The following is a 20,998-nucleotide window of genomic DNA, read 5'->3' on the forward strand; positions in this document are numbered from 1 at the left end:
ATTTACACATACAAATAACTGCAGTGTGTGTATAGTGTATTCTTTCTTTGTCAGATCAATCAAACAACAAAAAGGGGTTACCATCCAATCCCCGCTGCAACAAAACACGCACGCACGCACGCACAGATAAAAACAGTTCCCCGGGGGCGGGCAGTTATCTGGGCATGATGGATCACGCAGCATTTTCCATTATTATGTCGTGTTACGATTAATAATGCATGTTTCCTGAGGCCTTAATTACCTCCGCCCACACCCTAAGACACACAACAAACACGCACAAACGCACGCACACACACACACACACACACACTCAGAGGTTCAGTTGGAAGACTCTACAGTCGACACCCTAACTTCTGCATACAAAAACACACGGGCTTTATCCATTCGTCGCCCACTGCCACATTTTGAGTGTCGATTTAACTCAGTGTAAATATTGTACCCCTAAAACCTAAATGGTTCATTTTTAGTGTGGTGTGGCAAGTATAAGGCTAAAAGAACATCTACTTAGCCAGGGAGTTCAATCTTGTTAATAAAGTATTCAATTAAAAGTTGTTTGTGAGACCCAGGTTCAAGTACAGGTCTATTGAACATCAAACAGTAACCACTCCTAACAGAGTTAATCTAAAGTCTATATACCGTGAGAAAGCATACGGTGGTATGTAGGGATTATTATCAAATTAAAAAGCCATCCTCTTCATGGACGTGTGCTGGAAATTCCTGGATCTGAATGTTATTTTCTTTATGTGTATTTGGGAAAAAAGCCTAGAAAAACACTTAATTTAACCAGCGTAAAGATTTGCAATGTGAGTTTTGTCATCTATCGCCTGATGCAAGGCACGGTAAAGACATATTGTTTGAAATGGAACTGCGAGCTGCCAGGAAAAGGCCTGACTACACATACCTCGAAAGAGCCTGAACCTGCATAAACCCAAACCCCTGTTTGACTTTTGACTGATAGTGCTGTTAAATAAACAAAGAAACTAGTGGTCAATGGAGGCTGCTGTCTGTGTGACTGTCTGAAGTGATGGTGAACACATTTCACCACTGGTGTCCCTATTTTGGGCATGTCTTTATTGGCGGAAGCTGTCATAAATTGTCCAAAACATCCCAAAATTCCTAAAATATCAGATGTATATCTCACAGTCACAACGTGTTTCATATAGCTTGTAGATCTGCTATTTTCACTTCACATGACAATAGCATAATTAGTGTATGTACGATTGGTACAGTACATGGGTTTTTTCCATCTATTGTTTGCAACACTTTCATGTTTGTATTTGGCAGTGTTGTGATACAACAGGGAGAAATATCTACAGATAAATTGTAACAAACGTCAGTGCCTGTCCGTGTGTCCTTCCTGCCATGTGCATTCCTCTGTGGTCGCGATGAAATCTCACGCACAAACTATCCATGAACATTAGCCTACATTTTGCGCACACTTAAAAACTGATGAAACGCCAAGAAACGTGGCGGGCGGACCCCGTTCCCATCAGCCACGGAGTCAGTTTTAGAAGAACGATGCTCGGCTTTCATCTCCCTCCTGTGAGTTGCAATGCAACCGGTTCATTAAAAGCTCTGCACTAGGTAATTTGCGGGGACTGACAGCTTGTTGTTGCTACCTGAATATAGTTAATAGTTAAGTGTGTTTGTGTACACACACACACACACACACACACACACACACACACACACACACACACACACACACAAAATCACTTTCCTGCCCGTTTCCTCCGACTCCCCATTCCCCCGCTGGCCTAGCCCTCGTTCAGCCTGTGTGTATTCCAATGCATGGGAAATAATTGGCCATGCCTTTCATCGCAGGATTAGCAGGATAAATCTCCTTTTGGGACGGAGCAACGCTAAGAGTCGTTGAAATCCTGTTACATGCGGGTATTATCCTGCAATTAATTGCCTTTTGCGAGTGCTAAGCTCCACGCTCTCTCGCGTTCACTCACTTTGATACATTCAACACTCAGACGACTACACCCTGCAGGAGTTGGAGAGGTTGAGGGACTTGTGAAGACCGACAAATTATAGCAATGATAAGAGCTCTCAGCCAACTCCTCAAAGTGTCTGTCAGTCTGTCCGTCCGTCTGTTTGTCAGCCCACCCTGTGATGTTCTGGCTGGAGGGTCCTACTCTGTCCCGAGACACTGTATGAGACCGGGGAGTCCCAATGCGGACTCCCAGAGGGGATTTTTTTGTGCAGGCATGTTGAAAGCTTGACGCCGGTTGAGACAGTGGTAGTACTCACTACTCACTACACCAAGTCAAACCTGGCCATTGGACACCCTGAGGCGTCACTTTGACCAAGTGGCGGTATTTGATGCATTAGGGGGACAAGCGCCCTTTGAGCGCGAGAATGCACTGCCCTGACTTTGACTCCTCATTTACCCACGGGCCTACCTCTAGTTTAGCCTGTGTATTCTCAAACAGTGGAAATAATTGGCCATGCCTTTCCGTCACAGAATTGCATGGGCCCGGCCTGACCCAATAAACATATTAAACATTTGTTTAGGGACCGTGATTGGTTAGTGTTAATGTTTACAGCTTCCATCAAGGAGGTTGAAGCGGAACTATCCTTCTAGTCACGAAAAGTGAACAAAGAACAGTACACTATGAGAGTGCTCTGATCGATGAACCAATATGATTCAGCGCATTGCTCCCGGCGGCACCCGCCCGTCTACCAGAAATCACGGCGGCAGGGCCAGGCTAGGACAGAGTCAAACCACACAGATTTCGGGCTAAGGTCTTTACATTGTTATATAGACTGCCTAGTTGTGCCTGGATGGGGAGGCTGGAGTTTGGGGGAGCAATGCAACTGTCTGTGTCATGCTTGCTTGCTTACTGTGTTGAATTACCAAACAATTACTACAATTGATAAACGCCAACATGTTTGCACGTGAACATGCCTTCACATGCACTTTCCAGCAGCAATCTCTGTGAGACCAGTCCTAACAATAGGCTATACTGTATGGGTATGATGGAATTCCTCATACTGTAGGCAGCTACTGTATAGGCACACATCATTTCAAAATAAGGCAATGATTCTCTAGTCTCTCAGTCAAGGTTCACGTCTGGACTAATGATGCTAGATTTAAAGCAATGGATTGACAATTTATTTGAAAAGTTCTTAAACTCGAGTTGTTGCTAAATTGCGGCATTTTGGACATTCTGAAGACAAGCTAGAATTCATGGAAGCTATAATTTTGGTGACAAATTACTGTCTCTCTCTGTCTATTCATTATGGCAGGAATGAATTGCAAATCTTGGGGTGGGTGGGTGCTAATTTGCTAAAAGAACTTTGTTTTGGGCCCCTGCAGGCTAGGACCAGCAGCACTGCAGGATTAGAAGGGTAAATCTCCTTTTGCGTCGGAGAAGCGTTAAAAGTCGTTGAAATCCTGTTACATGTGGGTATTATCCTGCAATTAATTGGCTTTTTGCAAGCGCTAAGCTCCACGCTCTCGTGTTCATTCAGCACTCAGACGACTCAATCTGGAAGGAGTTTGGAGTTGAGAGACTTGTGAGGACAGACAACTGGCAACAAATAGTAGCTTTCGGCCAACTTTTCAAAGTGTCTGTCTATTTGTCTGTCTGTCTGTCTGTCTGTCTGTACTTTATCCTGCCTGCCGGCAGGCAGGCAGGATAAAGTAGGACACCCCTTTGAAACAAATAGTATATATTTTATCAAGCGCCACAGTAAAAATGCTGTTGCTTTTGTTGTGTGCCGCCCATCCCCTGGGGCTCTGACATATATATCCTGTCTGTCTGTCTGCATATATCCCTGATGATAAAGAAAATGGTTGTGCAAACGATAGAGGCAGAAACTGTGCATGTCAGTGCTGTGAAGAGAATATTTCCTCACTGCCGGTGTTGCGTCATTCACAGGGGAAAGGACCCAGTGGAATTAAGCATGATTCATACTTAGTCGCACGATGGCATTGCGTGCCGAAAATAGAAGATCTACAAGATCACACAGTGTCCCATCCGTGTTGTGATCTTGTAGATCTGCTATTTGGGGCGTCCAATGGAGTGTAAATAGAGCATTATCTCCTAAAGTGAAAGCAAGTATTTCTCATGAGTTTGAGGGTCCAATTCTTCCAGTGTCTGACACTCCTTTGTCTGTCACAGTTGGAGTGACACATGACAATCTCTCCTCCTTCCATCTCCTAAGAGTGCACAGGGGGTGGGGTGGGGTGAAGTGGGGGTGGGCATCTGGGTGACATCATCAGACAGTCTGCCCGGCTGAGAGGGGACATCTTGTATAACCGCAGTGGTTTGCTGGTGACAGTGTGGTGGCGCCGGTGACACACACACACACACACACACACACACACACACACACACACACACACACACACACACACACACACACCACCATCAACTTCCCATTAGCGACAGGAAACCCCTTGAGTCAGCCTGGAGCAAAGCGCTAATTGTAAGGCTTGCAGTTTCATTGAAATCATGTGTTGGTGCGTGACTGATGTTGGTCAATTCAGTGAGATGATGAAAGCGTGTTCCTGGGAGGTCACGGGGAAGTGAGACACTCAATGTGTCAATGGAACGTTTTGCTGATGAGGGCAAGATATTGTTCCTCAGAAGTCTTTAGGGCTTGTTCTTGACTGCAGGCAAATCAAATCTTCTGATCTTCTGTCCTAAAGTGATCATCCTAAAGTGATGTCCTAAAGCAAGTGATCATAAAAGCCAAAGCAGTACATGAAACACCTAATGATTCTCTCTGAGGCCTGGCCATGCAAATTATGTTTATTTTTTTCACTTCTTTAACGTATATGGGTTTATTATTATTATTATTATTATTATTATTATATATTTTCCCTTTTTATCTTGTTTGTTTTCCTCTTTTCAGCTGTACTTGCATACACTTGTCAGCATGCACCTCAATTCTTTCTTAATATAGAATACAGACTGTATGGACGCTTGGACACAGACCCTGGAATGGGTGGGGGAGGGGGTTATATAATGTATGTACAATTTAGGCATTTGGCAGACGCTCTTAATCCAGAGCAAAAACAAAAGCATGGCAATACATTACATACATAAAAAGTAGTTATCATGAAACATGCATAAGCTAAGAGCGTAACAGTGGAATATCTATGAAACTATACAAACTGTATGCTATACTATACATATATACTATAAAGTGCTATGACTATATAAAATGCAAGTCTGTAGCTGTATAAAAAGTCTACATAAAGTTCTATCTAAGGGGCTGGGGTAAGTGCTACGGGCCATGATGGAGTCTGAAGAGATAGGTTTTCAGACTACGGTGGAAGATTGGGAGTGAGGCTGCAGTCCTGATTGTTTTGGAGTGCATTCCATAGTTTTGGAGCCAGAAGGGAGAAGAGTTTGGGACGTGTGGAGCGTTTTCCCGTCGTTTTTAGTGAGGGTACTTCCAGCTTCCCCGCATTGACTGATCTGAGTGCGCGGGAGGGTTTGTAGGGTTTGATCATACTTGCAAGATATGGGGGAGCCATATCTGTATACATAAAAGGGGGGGGGGGGGAGGCACTAGAATAACTGACAACACAGAGAGGGGTGAGTTACATTTTTGAAAAAGATGTATAGCAAGATGTAAATGACTATGATCTACAGCTCTGCTGTATATTGTTTTGAACAACTGTGCTCAAAAACAGAATTAAAGAAAAAAAAAGAAAAAAGAAAACCAGGGACTAGTAATGACCAAGGACTACACGAGACCATGGCCAGGAACTAAGAGCCAAGAAAGTCCTCTTAAGAATGATTTATACTTAAATTGTACAACTGCCACACGCCAAGAATGCTGTGGCTGTGTGTCTCCTTGGCTTATGGAAGACAAAGTGGTAAAACTGTACATAATTTCAATTAAATTATGTGCAGTACACAGGGTTTGAAGAAAGGTTAGCAAAGTTTTGATCAAAATGGTTATGCTGTTCTTATGGCAGACAATTTGTTTTTGCCAATATGTTTTATTAAGAATAACAGATTACCAAATGTAATGTAAGTTGCACAATGTACATTCTTGTTTTTTTCGGGGCGCTCAATGCATAGCTTTTGAAGATTACATCATGTGGCAGACAAGTCTATGGACTTTTTAGTGTTTGTTTAGAGCACTTATGATGTAAATCTTTTGCCAGCCAAGTCTATGTTTACATTAATGTTTGTTTAGGGCACTAAATGACAACATAAGATGTCATGTGGCCAATATAAATACATATTGTGACTGATTCCAATTTATACAATAACACACTGCATCATGTCTTGTGGAGGTTTCTTTTTGCTGGAAAACTAAAACGGCAATTGTGAAGATGATAATAGACAGTCGACCACACTAATGGTTTCCTATCCATCAAGTGTTACTATTCTGGTAACGAACGAGGCGCAGACAAATCTTATCAAATGATTTCTCTTTATTTTTTAAGTATACTAGTTATTTTATTATAGAAAAACATTCGATTTAATTTAAATCACTTCTTGTGAAGCCTAGCCTCGGTCCCAGGCTTACTTATCTGCGAAAAGAAAACCCTGGTCACAACGTAAGGCAGAGAAGCTATCGGCGGATGTATCCTCCGGAACATCCGTGATGTATATTCCCCCGGATCACAACACTTGTTTCACTCGTGGATTATGTAAACTGATTTGTAAAGCATCAACGTCATTTTCCTGCCGCTAAAATCCTGCAACTTCCGCCCAAACAAATGATAGTCTTTACAGCGTAGGTCTTGCCCAGGGTGTGTGAAGCCAGAGTGTGCAACACAGCCACCCTCTTGTTAAGTTTATTTCCAGTGATCATCACCTCATCACAACCTTGGTGTACATTACTTTTACAGCCTAAAAAAAAGCTGCTTATGTTGATATTGATTTGATTGGGGGAAAACATCAGCATTTCTAGAAAGATTAGATAAACCTTTTATTGATCCCCAGAGGGAAATACAGAATTCAGAAGTGCAGTCCATGTATTCTCTCTAAAGTCTCCCGAATTTACACAGATCATGAAAGGCAAGACCATGAACAGATTGGGGCGTAAGCCAGGAGGACAAAAGGAGTTTTCTATGCAGACGGCAGCCTGGAGTGAGCTCCACATGAAAGCAGCCCTCATCTCTGCTCCTGCTCTGACTGCTTCTGCCCCTGAGGTCAGTGGGCACTCTTACAGAATCTCTGGCATAGGTGGTTGTGGTTGTGGGCGATGACTAAGTTGATGGAAACCTCAACACAGGAGTTCATACAGTTCATCCGCTGCTGCTCAGTTAGTTTATGTCTCTGGATGCACTTCAGTTAGCTGTACTGCAATGTTCTCAATCCAGTCTTACATTGAAACAAGATGCTGCCACTGTCTTCCCTGAGTCCCTGAGTTCTAATGCAACTGAACATTTATTCCATTGCAAAGTGCTCAGACAACTATGGCATTTGAGAAACACAAGTTTTACAGTTCTGCTTTGCAAATGTTACAAAAAAAAAGCCTGCAGTCATTCATGTAGACATTTAGACCTTTTTCGCAAACAAGCCAGACGGACTTGCGCTTTAGGGTAGGCCTACTATTCTTCTCACCATAGCCAACATTAGAAAGTGAACTTTCTGTCATCTTCGATGTTCTGCGAACATTTATTTCATAGCGTACAACACAGTGCTTTGTTGTCCTTGACATTATTTTTCGGTCTGTTGTCAGACAACAGTAAATTATTTGATTGAGGGTCACTCTATACTAACTGGATAGTCACGGCTAATTTCTCTGGGCTGTTTTACCACCAGATACTCCAATGACAACACCTGTACCGCTATACTGTAAGTACTACTGAAACACAGAATTGGTGATGATCACAGACAGAACTGGAGGCGACAGAACGTTGGGCTTCTTAACAGATGTACAGTCAGAGTTACAGACCCATAAGAACGCGCCCAGGGGGCCGGGCCGATTCCGGCGTGCCGCCCCGTGTCCGAAAAGGTTGAGAAATGACAGAGTTACCGTGTGGGGGTCTCTCTACTGTACTGTACTGTACTGTACTGGCACACCCGAAATCATCATATATTGTGTGTGTGTGTGTGTGTGTGTGTGTGTGTGTGTGTGTGTGTGTGTGTGTGTGTGTGTGTGTGTGTGTGTGTGTGTGTGTGTGTGTGTGTGTGTGTGAGGGTGTGTGTGTGTGTGTGTGTGTGTGTGTGTGTGTGAGGTTGCGCACAGGTGGTGGAAAACAACCATGCTATTTTCATAACCAGGCACCCACCCAGCCAGGATTTCACAGCTGTGGATTGTGGTGCACCAATCAGAGCCTGTTATGCAAATATGGGGTGGGTTTAAATGCAGGTTCCACACAGTGATTCCAGACTAATATCTACAGCAGTGATACTAGACTAACCATGCCAGGCTAATGTCTCAGATTGTATGGGCTGGATGTACAGTATGTCGGCACGTGGAAGCACATTGGTGTGTTGCGCGCAGCTCTTTTGAGGCCACAGCTCAAGTGGAGGATAATTTACGGCAGGGGATCTGGCTCACAGCCAGATCAGATGGAAGTTTTCTCACTGTCAGCCCCTCGCTTCGCTTTCCTGCACCACCACTGGTGGGCAGTGACTCAACTAATTACACCCAGGACAAACATGCAACGAACACTGTTGTCTCTCCCCTGGCTCGTTAGGTGCATGGAATGCAGGCCCCCACCCAGGGACATATTCGGGGATTAAAGAAAAAACTAATCTCATTGCTGATTTTTTTCTTTTTGGCTCTGATTTGTGAAACGGTATCAAAATAGTCTGCCAAACTTGCCGTACTTCCCAAACAATTAGCAGTATTATGTAGAATTTGGATACAATAAGTATTATTAATCATTCTAAACCTGTTATACATTCTTGTTGTTCTACATAAGCCAAGTAGTTGAGGAAATTGCAGTTTGAGGCTTTGACCTTTGTTTTTATGAGACCATTACGGTTTTATGGAAGATACTTCTGAATATCAATTTACAGTTTACGATTACGCAATGGAACATGCATTCTATTCCTAGTTTGACTCAATAATCGTAGAAAAATGGCAGTCGTGGCAACTGAGAACTTTAATCCTCGCATATTGTCCACACTGCTACGAGCGTACATAAACACGTGCCAAACAAATCGCATCCACGCTCGTCCATGCTCACGCACAGTCGCACACGGCGATGTACGCGGCAGCCAGATGTCTATAGGGCCTATGTCGTGTCACGACTTGTGGCGCAGCAGCGTACAGCTCGCTTACATAACTCATTATTACTGCAGCCTGTACACATATACTGTACGTATACACGCTGACCTCGTGCAATGGGGTCATGTTGCAGTGTCATGTTCGGACACAACCGTCAACACAGGTGTCAATGGCTGTGTCCTTTATTATGAACAGATTGTGTTAAACACATACCGACGCAAATCGTTTGCAGGGTGTCTGATATACAGTATACTTAACTGTACCACACCCCTTCATGCACTACACACACACACACACACACACACACACACACACACACACACACACACACACACACACACACACACACACACACACACACACACACAAGCCCCTGGCCATTGTCATGCAACAATGAACCATTTAGGCTTTGCCATACCTCTGTGAGTCTTTCCCACAGTCACATTTGATACTTCATTGTGCTGTTTCATACACACACACACACACACACACACACACACACACACACACACACACACACACACACACACACACACACACACACACACACACACACACACACACACACACACAGCAGTCCGATAGGAAACCTGTTCCGGTGCCTGCCTGCTCACGGCAAACACACAGCACACACACACACACACGCACCCACACACACACACATGCACATGAATGCCACAGAGCGGGGTCACCTTATTGAGTCACCGTATTTGCAGGAAGGCCGCTGCACATACTTGAAAGAATGCAGGGACTAAAAATAACATCTGTCATTTCAACCGAAAGGCAGCCTCCGCCTGTTTGCAAGGGCGGCCCTGTGGAGCTCTGTTGGGGAACCTTTTTGAGAGCTGCTTTACTGCGGGGCAGGGATTCCCAACCTTTTATGGATCCGGCCGGGCCCACTTTATACTTTCAAAAGTGCTTGCAGATCACCCTTTATTCTCAGAGCATGTGTATTTATTTTAATGATAGCTCAATTGATTGTATACTCAATGAAAACTCATTTAAATTGTAATTGTATTGAATGTATAGTGTTTTGCCAATTATTTGTGGGCCCACAGGTTGGGAATCGTTGGTGTGTCTGTTGTGAAAGGAAGGGAACCCTCCCTGGAAAGAGCAATGTGGGACAAGAATGGTTTGGAATGGCACACTTCTGTTTAGCTTTGGCAAAAGTGTTAGTGTTGTGCACTACACATTTTCCTGGATGCATGCACGCGCACGCGCAAACACTCACACACACACATGCACACATACACGCACGCACGCACGCACGCACGCACACACACACACACACACACACACACACACACACACACACACACACACACACACACACATACACACACAGTATATCCAAATACACTATTGCTGCTGTCACTAGGCATGTTCTGCTTACTGCAGTGAAAGGATTGGCCAAGTCTTGCGCAACACGTGTGCGCACGCACGCACACACGCACGCACGCGCGCACACACACACACACACACACACACACACACACACACACACACACACACACACACACACACACACACACACCACACACACACACACACACACACACACACACACACACACACACACACACACACACACACACACACACACACATCATAATTACCTCATACTGTCACTGACAAATCTTATCAGTCATCGTTACATATCTAGGCAGAAATGTTTCGTTTAGCTACAGTACACCATGGTACACTTCTGTTTGTTTTGTTTTGTTTTGTTTTGTTCAGGTTGAGTTGTTCTTTACCAGGGCTATAGATACAGCGGTGTTTTTAAACTTGGGACATAGAGACATGTGTCCTCTGGGACCCTGGCTGCTTTCTATAATCTTGTTTACAGAATCACTGGCATATTTTATGTGAATGCTTATGGCCTCGCTAGCACAAACCCAAGCTTTATGGGGGTGACTCATATCCACACAACAAACACACACAGCATTGGAAAATATCATGGCCCCTGTTGAAGCTAGGGCAAAGAGACAGTCATACACTAAAAAGGCCCTGTGTATTGGCGCCCTCACACTGTCAGCCTAAAGTTTTGAGAGCAAACACTTTACATTCACAAACGGTTGTTAAGTTATTACTGAGCTCAATACACCAAAGGAAGGCCTTAGTTCTGGTGTTGGTCACAGTGTCTAACAGGCTATGCTTCGATACAAGACCGTAATCCCTTATTGCCCCATTCACATGGGCTGGTTTCTTTAGTAGCCTTCATGGTAACATTATTTGCGACTTCACACTTGAGGCCTATAACATTTTCAGAGCAAACACTTTAAATTCACATACGGTTAACTTATAACGCTAAGGCTGAGCTGAATATGGCACTGAATAATGGCGGAGAAAAGCCTTCTCAAAGAATGTTGATCATCATCTAAAACACATGTAGGCCTATGCTTCATGTGAGACATTATTACCCTATTTCCCTTGTTCACATGGTTTCTTATAGTAGGCTACATGCACAGAAAGATTCTCTATTATTGTTGACCCTTCCTTATAACGCTGAGAGCATAATAGCCTAATAGACATGTAACCAAATGGACCTGCACCTTATTCACTTATTTCCCTTATTCACATTTTCTTGTTAATTTGGACTTTACATAATTCACATTGCCTTACTTTTCTTGTTAATTTGGACCCTTTACCCCAGGCCATTTGTTAATAACTGAGGAGTCGGGACTGGAATGTACACAAATGTATGTAACCAAATGCAGTCATCTGCACTCTGAGTTAGCTTTTACTGTGTATTATATATAGAATACGCCAGGGACATGTGTACTGTTATGTATAAGGTCTAATATTTCATCACAGCCAGTCTGCTGGATTGCTCAATCGCCGTGTCGCACACAGAAGAGGCTGGACTGGTGCGGGCGGAGTTCCAGCTCTGCGCTGTGCGTCTGACTCTGGGATCAGGAATAGAGAAACACCAGAGCACTCTCTCTCTCTCTTTACTGCATGTGTGTACGTGTGTGTGTGTGGAGAGAGAGAGAGAGACACAGAGACAGAAGAAGAGAGAGAGCCAGACGCTCAGCTCGTGAGCTCGCGGGGTCTGACTCTGAAGGGAGAAGGAATTTCTCACCAAGAAGTCTAGTCTAGTGCGCTCGGCTCCCTCGCTTTGTGTCCAAGAAGACTCGGGTTGGAAATTGGAATCCCGTCACCTCTTGAAGAAAGAAGATTAAAAACAAAGCAACATATATTGTTTACGTGGATTATTTACAAGGCTTCATCATTCCTCATCTGGAGCATCCCTGAATTGGGCTGTAGAAGTTTACACACTTTCTTTTACCACCCGGAGCCGCGCATAAAAACGTGATGGTTCGTCTCGTGTCATTCTAGTTAAGACGACCGAAAACAAGTCGGCGTGCTTTGTTTTGTTTGCTCTCCCGTTGCAGTAGGCGAATCGTTCATTGTTTCGGGTATGATGATGAACTTGCAGTGGAGGAGCAGCCCGGCGGTGACACCGTGCGCTCGCACCCGGGGGAGAGTCGCTCACAAGCGGCTGGACTCGGACGATCAGCCGGTGGCCAAATGCGCCCGGCTGAGCGCGGCGGACTCCGGGGACACGCCGGCGGGGGGTCTCCTCCTCGGCACCTCTCCCGGGTCCCCGGTGGCCCACAGCCCCCCCGTGACGATGACCCAACCCCAGGGACCGTCCAGGATCGGACCGTTTCTGCTCCTACCTCTGGCCGACCGCGAGGGCATGTACAGCGCGCTCAACACCGACACGGGAGATGAGCTAGTTTGCAAGGTATGCAAACGCCACGACCCGCGTTCGTGTGTGTGTGTGTGTTGTGCAATGAGCTCTGAATGAATGGTGCGGTGTTGCTCAACACCAGGTCTGGCACGCATGCCATCGCATCAGCGTTTACATTTAACTCTGAGCGCTTGCAACATGGTCCATTTGGTTACATTTGCACGCGCTCAGAGTTGCAAATGGATAAATAAAACACTAAGGAGTTACTGTAGGGCTGTGTGAGCTTAAATGAGAAGGATGCTTGATGTTGCAATCGCAAGCTATATAGGCCAATTTGCCCAAAGAAGTATAGTGCTTTATGGAAATACCAGTAGCCTGCCTCACCAGCAGGTTCCACCTTCTACAGACTATTGCCTAGTTTGCCTACTACCCTCTGGCTCTGAGCTCATGACTTCACTCCTCCCTTTGCCTGTCAACCTGCTCATTTGCATACACGTCACCGCAATACGCCATAAGCACGCCGTGACAATAGAAACACGCAAACATCAGAGGAGGAGAGAGGGGAGTGCGCCCTGTTTGTTTGTTTGCTTGAGTGCCTGCCTGGCCCCTATCTGATCTAGGGATCCGTTTCCGATTGGCTGCCCTGATGATGATAGTGGCGCTGGCAGGCAGGACCCTGACTGACTGGCCTGGAAGCCTGGAATGCTATCCAAAAGCTATTTGTTATGCATGACAGGCCCGCTGGCTCCTGTGTTTTGAAGATTAAATAATGTGAACCGCCTTCCAGTTTCATTTTAGAGATCTGTGACTTTCAGGGATTTCCATGCGAGCAAATGCCTTTGCTCAGATGGAATTCCCACTCGGCCATGGATATTGTGCATGTGAGTTTCAGCCAGTGCTAACAGTAGGTTAATACTTGACAGTTGTCACAAGGGTCTAAATATCATGGCAGAGATGGGAGACCACCTCCGACTACTGCATATGTAGGACTACTAGTTATACTTTACCATACAGATTGCATTAAAATTAGTTCCTGTGGTTTGCAGCTGAAGCAGTGCATTTGCATGTGTGTTGATCTGGAATTGATCCCTGGCTTTCAGTTAAATTGACAGGCTTGTCACCAGTCAGGCACCAATCATATCTCAATTGGCCCTCATCCCTATGATCAATCAATCCATTGTATGCCGGCTTGGATCAGTGGAGCTAACATATAGTTAGCCTAGCTACTATAGTAGTATAGGCCTCCTTAAAAATGTCAAGGTTTTAAACATTTTCTTGATTTCATTACATTTTTTACATTTATATAGGCCTATATTTTTATATCGATGTTATATTATCAATAGCATCTTAGTAAAATCTTAGTAGTCTATGTGCCCCCAATTATTTGGGGGCACATTTGCAATAGTCTCTCTGGACACCAGTGTTTCCAGGCCCACAGGTGGGGAATCGTTGCTCTATGCCCTCTCCTGCCTCGCAAAAATCCTTCCTCACAATGTCCCCTCCTCTTCTCCCCCACCAAAGGTCTTTGACATGGGCATCTACCAGGAGAAGATCAGAGCCTACGGCATCCTGGCGACGCACGACAACGTGGCGGGCGTCAGGGACATCGTCCTCGGGGACCGCAAGGCCTACGTGTTCCTGGACAAGGACTTTGGAGACATGCACACGCTGGTGAAGGGCTGCCGCCGCCTGGACGAGGAGCGCGCCTCCCGGCTCTTCCAGCAGGTGGCGTCGGCAGTGGCTCACTGCCACCAGGCGGGTGTCGTGCTGGGGGACCTCAAGCTCCGCAAGTTTGTCTTCTTCGACGAGAAAAGGTGAGATGTTTATTCATGTCTTCCTTACACTGTTGGTCTGTGCACTGTTATAGCGCAACACTCACGCTGTCACACACATGTCAGGGGAATGGAGACAGATCGACAGACGGACGAACCTTGATTGATGACAAATTCAGGTGTCATAGCAGCATCTCTGTAGGAGCCATGAATTGGTTTATTGTTAATTATGTTTAAGGTCAATGGTCAAGGTCAATGAATGTGCTGTCACTGGTGTTTATGTGGATGATTGATTGACGGGCATAGGGCTGACCTGGTTACCTCAAAAACACCACCTGTTCACCTGCTGGGGATACAGAGAGAGAGAGAAGGGGGTGTTGTGTGGGGAACGGCGTACCTTTTGTTTACCGCTTTATTTACTTTGATTGCTGGGATTCTGTTGCTTTACGTTTGAGTTAAGCATGGAAAAAACAGGAAAGCTATAGAATAGAGCCCAGCTTACCTAATAATACATGATTAAAAAGAAAAGTAAAAATGTAGAAATGTAAAGATGAAAGAATATGAATAAAAATAGGTAAACAGACAGACAGACAGACAGACAGACAGACAGACTCATTACAAGAATTGTGCAATCACTTTGTGGCTCAACTATTGCTCCATATAGGGAAATTGGTTTAGCAAGCAGATCAATAACAAAAGTAACATGTAATATGAAACATACACACTTCAACCTCTATCCTACAGTACTATGCCACTCTATTCATGCTCAATAATGCAATACAGTTTATCATAGTCAAATCCTACAGTATAAGGCCATGCAACTTCTGACATACAGTATGGTGCAACTCGGTGATCAAAGGTCAAGAAGGTCAATTGTTGATTAACGCATTTGTCATACAGACCGTCTGATTCATCATAGAATGAATCGAACCCAGTTGCATTTTGAAGCAAATTGTTTCAGTGAGGCAGAGTACCTCGGCCTGAAGCCTAGAAGCCTACTGTAAAGCTTGATTTCTACTTAGTTGCACACCTAAAATAGCCGATCTATGTGTCGCACCTTGTTGAACTGCTATTTCCGGTAACTAACAAGGCATAATATCTCTCTAGGCCAACAGGGATTTCCCTTTTGGGTGTGCGGGGGATGTTTGGTTTCCCACGCAGATTAGGTCGGAATGCAGGTGGTTCCATCACTCCGTTTCACTTCCCTGTGTTGTTTCCTGGATGACGTAAAATGATGATGATGTAATTTAATGTTTGGCATTTCGCATCCAACGTAAGTTGTTTTTACTACAGTGGAAATACATGGCAAGAGCCAAGGCGTCTTCAAGAGGAACGGGATGGCGGTCGAGTTGGGCTGGAACCAAATGTGGAGTCATATGTCATAATATCGTAGATTCTTTCTGGATCAGGAAAGGTATCAAGCGTTCGCAGTCCACCCATCTGACCACTTAACGTGGCATGGCCAGACTAATATCACTGCGTAGATATTAGTCTGGAACTTCGGTGTGGAAGATTCTTTCCAAGGTGGCCTAGAGAGATCTGTTACAAACAGATTCCAATGTCACAGCAAAACAGTCTCACTTTAAATAGTAGGCTAATTCAAACAGGAGTGCCAGACCAATCTCCCCATGGATTCTTTTCCGCCTGTGGCAGATTCGTCTGGTTTACAGGACACTACTGTGTACTATAGGTAATGTTATTTGTTTAAAGAAAAAATAAAATTTTTAAGAACCAGTGTCATAGACGATTGGACACACGAAGGCCACGGTACACATTGATTACAAATCATTAAAATGAAATGAAAACAAATAAAGGAATTACATGAATGTAAAAAATAATAATTAAGAAGCAGTACAATTTAGGCATTTAGCGGTGAAAATAGCACATCTACAAGCTTACAACGAGTTGCATCAAGTTGTTAATTTATAAATGTATTTCTTTACGTCTCGGGTGATACTCCAAATTTATAATTTGGGTCTTGTGCTGAAAAAAGTCTGGCAACACCTAGTCTAATTTAGTCATCTGCTTTGCTTTGCACAACAGCTGGTTGTCACTTATCCTCTGTCAACTCCTCATAAAACACAACCGCATACAATGGGAACAAGTCCCCCTGCTTCCGTTTCTCTTTTGTAGGTGCGGGCTGACGTCGCTGCCTTTTGTATGGCAGCGCAGCTTGATTTATTGCGCATCATTCTTAATGAGGTTTAGTGACTGAGGACGTGTACTTGTGTAACGACTTGGTGACACAGTGACATGGTGACAGCAGCTACAACAGGCCATGTTACATACAGGCATACTGTATGCGGACATGGACAGAGGCACCTTTTAAAACCCCACCTGCTATATCCGTTTTGGATGATACAGAGCTGCCAACCTGCACACATTTTGTGTACCAACCACGCAATTCTAGGTGTCTATACGCCTAGAATTGCGTGGTTGGTACACAAAATGTGTGCAGGTTGGCAGCTCTGCATATGAATGAGGGCTCATATAGTGGCCAGACCACCTGTAACCTGCCATCTAATAAATAAAAAATGTGTCGCACTCGCATCCACCCTTGCTCCACTCTGCTACAGCGGTTCCTAACCTTTTCTGGATCAGAGCCCACTTGAAGATCTTGAATATTAATGTTATATTATCATTAAAAAAAAGCCAATTATTTGGGACCCCACTTGCAATATCCTCACGACCCAGGCCATCAGTGGGTCCCGGACCACAGGTTGGGAATCGCTGCTCTAGTAGATTGGTAGCTGTGTGTGTGTGTCAGTCCAGTGGGTGTCAGTCTGGCAGAGAATGCTCGTCTAGGCATCTGAATGAGACATTCATTCCCTCTCTACAGTGTCTGGATCTTAAAATATGTTTATTAGTCATCATTTATTCATGAGGTTCAGATCCCAGGCTGCAGATGCTGTGTTCCTCCAAGCCTCCGAGTTGAATGTTATCTCTAAACTCTCTCTCTCTCACACACACACACACACACACACACACACACACACACACACACACACACACACACACACACACACACACACTGCTCACTGCTTAGAAAACTATTTGTCACCTCTTTGCCCCTTGCGTCAATCTCTTTCCTGTAAACAGGACCCCGTCCCACATCCTCCCTCCCCTCTCTCTAAGCCTCAACGCGAACATTCTCCACCCGTGACCTCCGGGGTCACGCTGGATGAATGAGGGCAGACATCCTCCGCCTGAGAACTCGTCCCCCCTGATACCTATACGGCCGCTACGCCATGACTCACGGCTTGTGTACGGACAGACGAGGGCAGGCATTTGCGTGGGAGGATGGCTATGTGTAGGGCTTGCTTTGTGTGTGCGTGTGTGTGTGTGTGTGTGTGTATAGTATAGTAGAATCTTAAGAAATTATAGAAAATGTAACATGAAGTAATGTTTAAATAAGATTGGAAGTGTTACATTTAGGAAAATATTCACGTTGGGGTTAATATTAGGCATTTAGAGGTTATGTTTAGGGGTTAGGAGGATTATGGTTGATTTATACCTCCTCACAAGTGTGTGTGTGTGTGTGTGTGTGCACGCACAGCGAACAGGCATGTAGTTTGTTTGGACGGTCTTACATTGCTCTGACTTTCAAAGTGATGCGGAGTGGGAGTTGACATTGCAATGCCGGTGGCGGTATGCCCACTTGACCCGCAGTGACGAGGCGGGCGGTGTGGGGGGGGGGGGATTTATGTTATTCTGACAATGATGTCTCTTTGCGCTTTGTGGAGCTAAACAACATTATCATTCCCATTAGCATCATCGAGCCTCCTGCTGTGCTTAAAAATAATCCTCGGTCTCGGTCACAGGATGCGGTTTGTGAGCTCTGATGCATGACGTTGTCCCACCTCCTCCCTATTTCCTGTCTCTTGAGTGAAGCAGTGATGCCTCTTCAAAAGCTACTGTCACTGACCACGTGAAATGCTCTACGTATGATTGCATTTCCCCAGTGCCGGCCAAACCCTGCATGTATTAATCAAAGAGCCCTGCTTTGATAGCAGCCATTCAAAAGTGTCTACTCTGTATCTGCTATATATTGTGCCTTGGCTGTGCTGTGCATTCCCACACTAAGGTCATTGCGGAATTTGTTTACATTCATTATTATGCAGATTAATGAAAACCAGCATCACCCCATTCATTGCATAGGTGATGCTATTCATTCTTTGGCAGTGAGCTTTTTCCACCTCTTTCTTGAAATACCGGAAACAGCCGATCAACAAGCTCACGAGTAGATCGGCAAGTAGAAACTAAGAGCTTGTAGATTGGTTGTTTTTGGCGTACAACAACGTGTGCCTTCGCAGATATGCAATCAGTCCGTCTTTCAAGCCTCGACAATGTGAGAACGCAATGCCGTAGAGAGAAAACAATGTGCCAGGCGAGCCACACACGGAGAAAGCCATAACAATACGATAAATGCTATCTCCTCACGCACGCACACACACACACACACACACACCGTAGAACCTGCAAAGCCAGTGACTAGCGCTGTGAAACATGCAAGAGGGTTGCTGCCGGCCCTGCCTCCCCATGCGTCACACTGCTGTGGCAACAGCCGTTTTTAGGGTAATTATGGGATGGCTGGCGCCGTGAGTGTGTGGGACCCAGGTGCAGATAGTAGAGAGAGAGAGAGAGAGAGAGACAGTTAGATAGGAGGGAAGGAGGAGAGAAGATGTGTATTTTCAACAGAAGGATGACTCATTCTCTCCACCCCTTAAACTCTCTCCATTATGTTTCTCTCTCTCTCTCTCTCTCTCTTCATACATCCATCGTACCTGTTATAGTGTTATATTACTCGTGTACGCGTGCAGGCGAATCACGCATGTGTTCTCATCTGAGTGTGTGACATGTCTGAAAGTGTCCTCACCCGTACAATGTGTGATGAAACTCTTATCTCCTGTGTGTCTGTGTGTGTGTGTGTGTGTGTGTGTGTGTGTGTGTGTGTGTGTGTGTGCGTGTGCGTGTGCGTGTGCGTGTGCGTGTGCGTGTGCGTGTGCGTGTGTGTGTGTGTGTGCGTGCGTGCAAGCGTTCCTGTCTGTCACTAGGGCTAAAGACTTACGGGAATGTGCATAATGTATTTTCGGGCAATTAACTCATGCTCCCCAGCAACTGTGACAGTCCCCCTTAAAATGAGACGATGGGGGGGGGGGTTCCTTCTGCTGCTACTTCAATGTTGGCATGGGCAGATTTTTACTTATGTTAAAGTAGCAGACTAGCAGTGCCACAATATGAAAAAGAACTTACTGTAAATGACCTGTATTCAAGCTTTTACTTAGGCTACAAAACAAAAGTATTGGCAGCAAAGTATACTTTAAGTATAAATGTAAAGTTACTCAAATGTTCATGCCGATGCTTTGTGAGCTTGTAGATAGCCCATAGTTGTATTAATAATCTAAATCTGCAAAGTAACTAGTAGCTAAAATGTAGTGGAGTAGAAGTGTAAAGTATTGGAAAAAAACAGAATACTCATAAAATGACCTTTCAATTGTATTTACTGTAAGTACAGTATTTGAGTAAATGCACTTAGTTACTTTCCACCACTGGGCCCATTAACATGGCTAAATATAGCACAGTGAGAGCTGTGTTTGTGTGGGTGTAGATTTATTCTTATGTTTATGTGCGAGTGCCAGGAAGTCAGGAGAAAGTTGCTATCGGGCAGCTAGGCTAATTCATCTTGGCCCGAGTTCACGTGACACTTTCTCTCTCTGTGTGTGTGTGTGTGTGTGTGTGTGTGTGTGTGTGTGTGTGTGTGTGTGTGTGTGTGTGTGCGTGTGCGTGTGCGTGCGTGTGCGTGCGTGCATGCGTGCGTGCGTGCGTGCATGCGCGCGCGCATTACCGGTTCTAGTGCCTATGGCTGTTTCAGAGGTTAGGACTCTTATGGGTAGGCTTTGTAACGCCAAGGGTGTACAAATGGAATCAGACGGACCTGAGGACCACTTAGAGATCTGAGGACGAGAGAGACCCGTTCCATTTGTACACTTCTATTATATGAGTTATATGAGTTGGTCTACCCAGACAGAGAACGACATTGGTATCAAATGGGGGTCTTTAATGCATATCAAACTACAAATGACAAACGTAGACAATCACTGACTTAATCCATTTTGACCTGAGTACGATTCTAAAAAAACTGTTTTCTGAAAAACATCTGTTTCTATGTCAGTGGTGCTCAACCCTTTCCATGTCAAGGACCCCCAGAATTATCTACCCCCCCAGAAGCAAAGATTTGAGTTAAATATGTTCACTGTGACAGAATATAATTATAATTATAATAATTTAAAAAACAAAAAAACAAACACCAAAAGGGGTTCCCACCCTAATGCCGGGTTAAAGTTGCAATCTGTAATTTCCATGT

At 44.7% G+C, this 20,998-nt stretch overlaps 1 protein-coding gene across 1 annotated transcript in view; it reads left to right on the forward strand.

Moving 5' to 3' along the window:
* Positions 1–12,109: 12,109 nt before the first annotated feature.
* The window catches only part of trib1 (tribbles pseudokinase 1), a 12,447-nt gene continuing 3,558 nt past the window's right edge, over positions 12,110–20,998 (forward strand). The window contains exons 1-2 of the mRNA XM_083769109.1: positions 12,110–12,916; positions 14,384–14,676. Coding sequence (XP_083625235.1) covers positions 12,587–12,916; positions 14,384–14,676 — 623 coding nt within the window. The 5' untranslated portion in view covers positions 12,110–12,586. The remainder of the gene's footprint in view (positions 12,917–14,383; positions 14,677–20,998) is intronic.

Source organism: Protomyctophum parallelum (genome assembly GCF_964188405.1).
Source record: "Protomyctophum parallelum genome assembly, chromosome: 1".
Taxonomy (NCBI): Eukaryota; Metazoa; Chordata; class Actinopteri; order Myctophiformes; family Myctophidae; genus Protomyctophum; species Protomyctophum parallelum.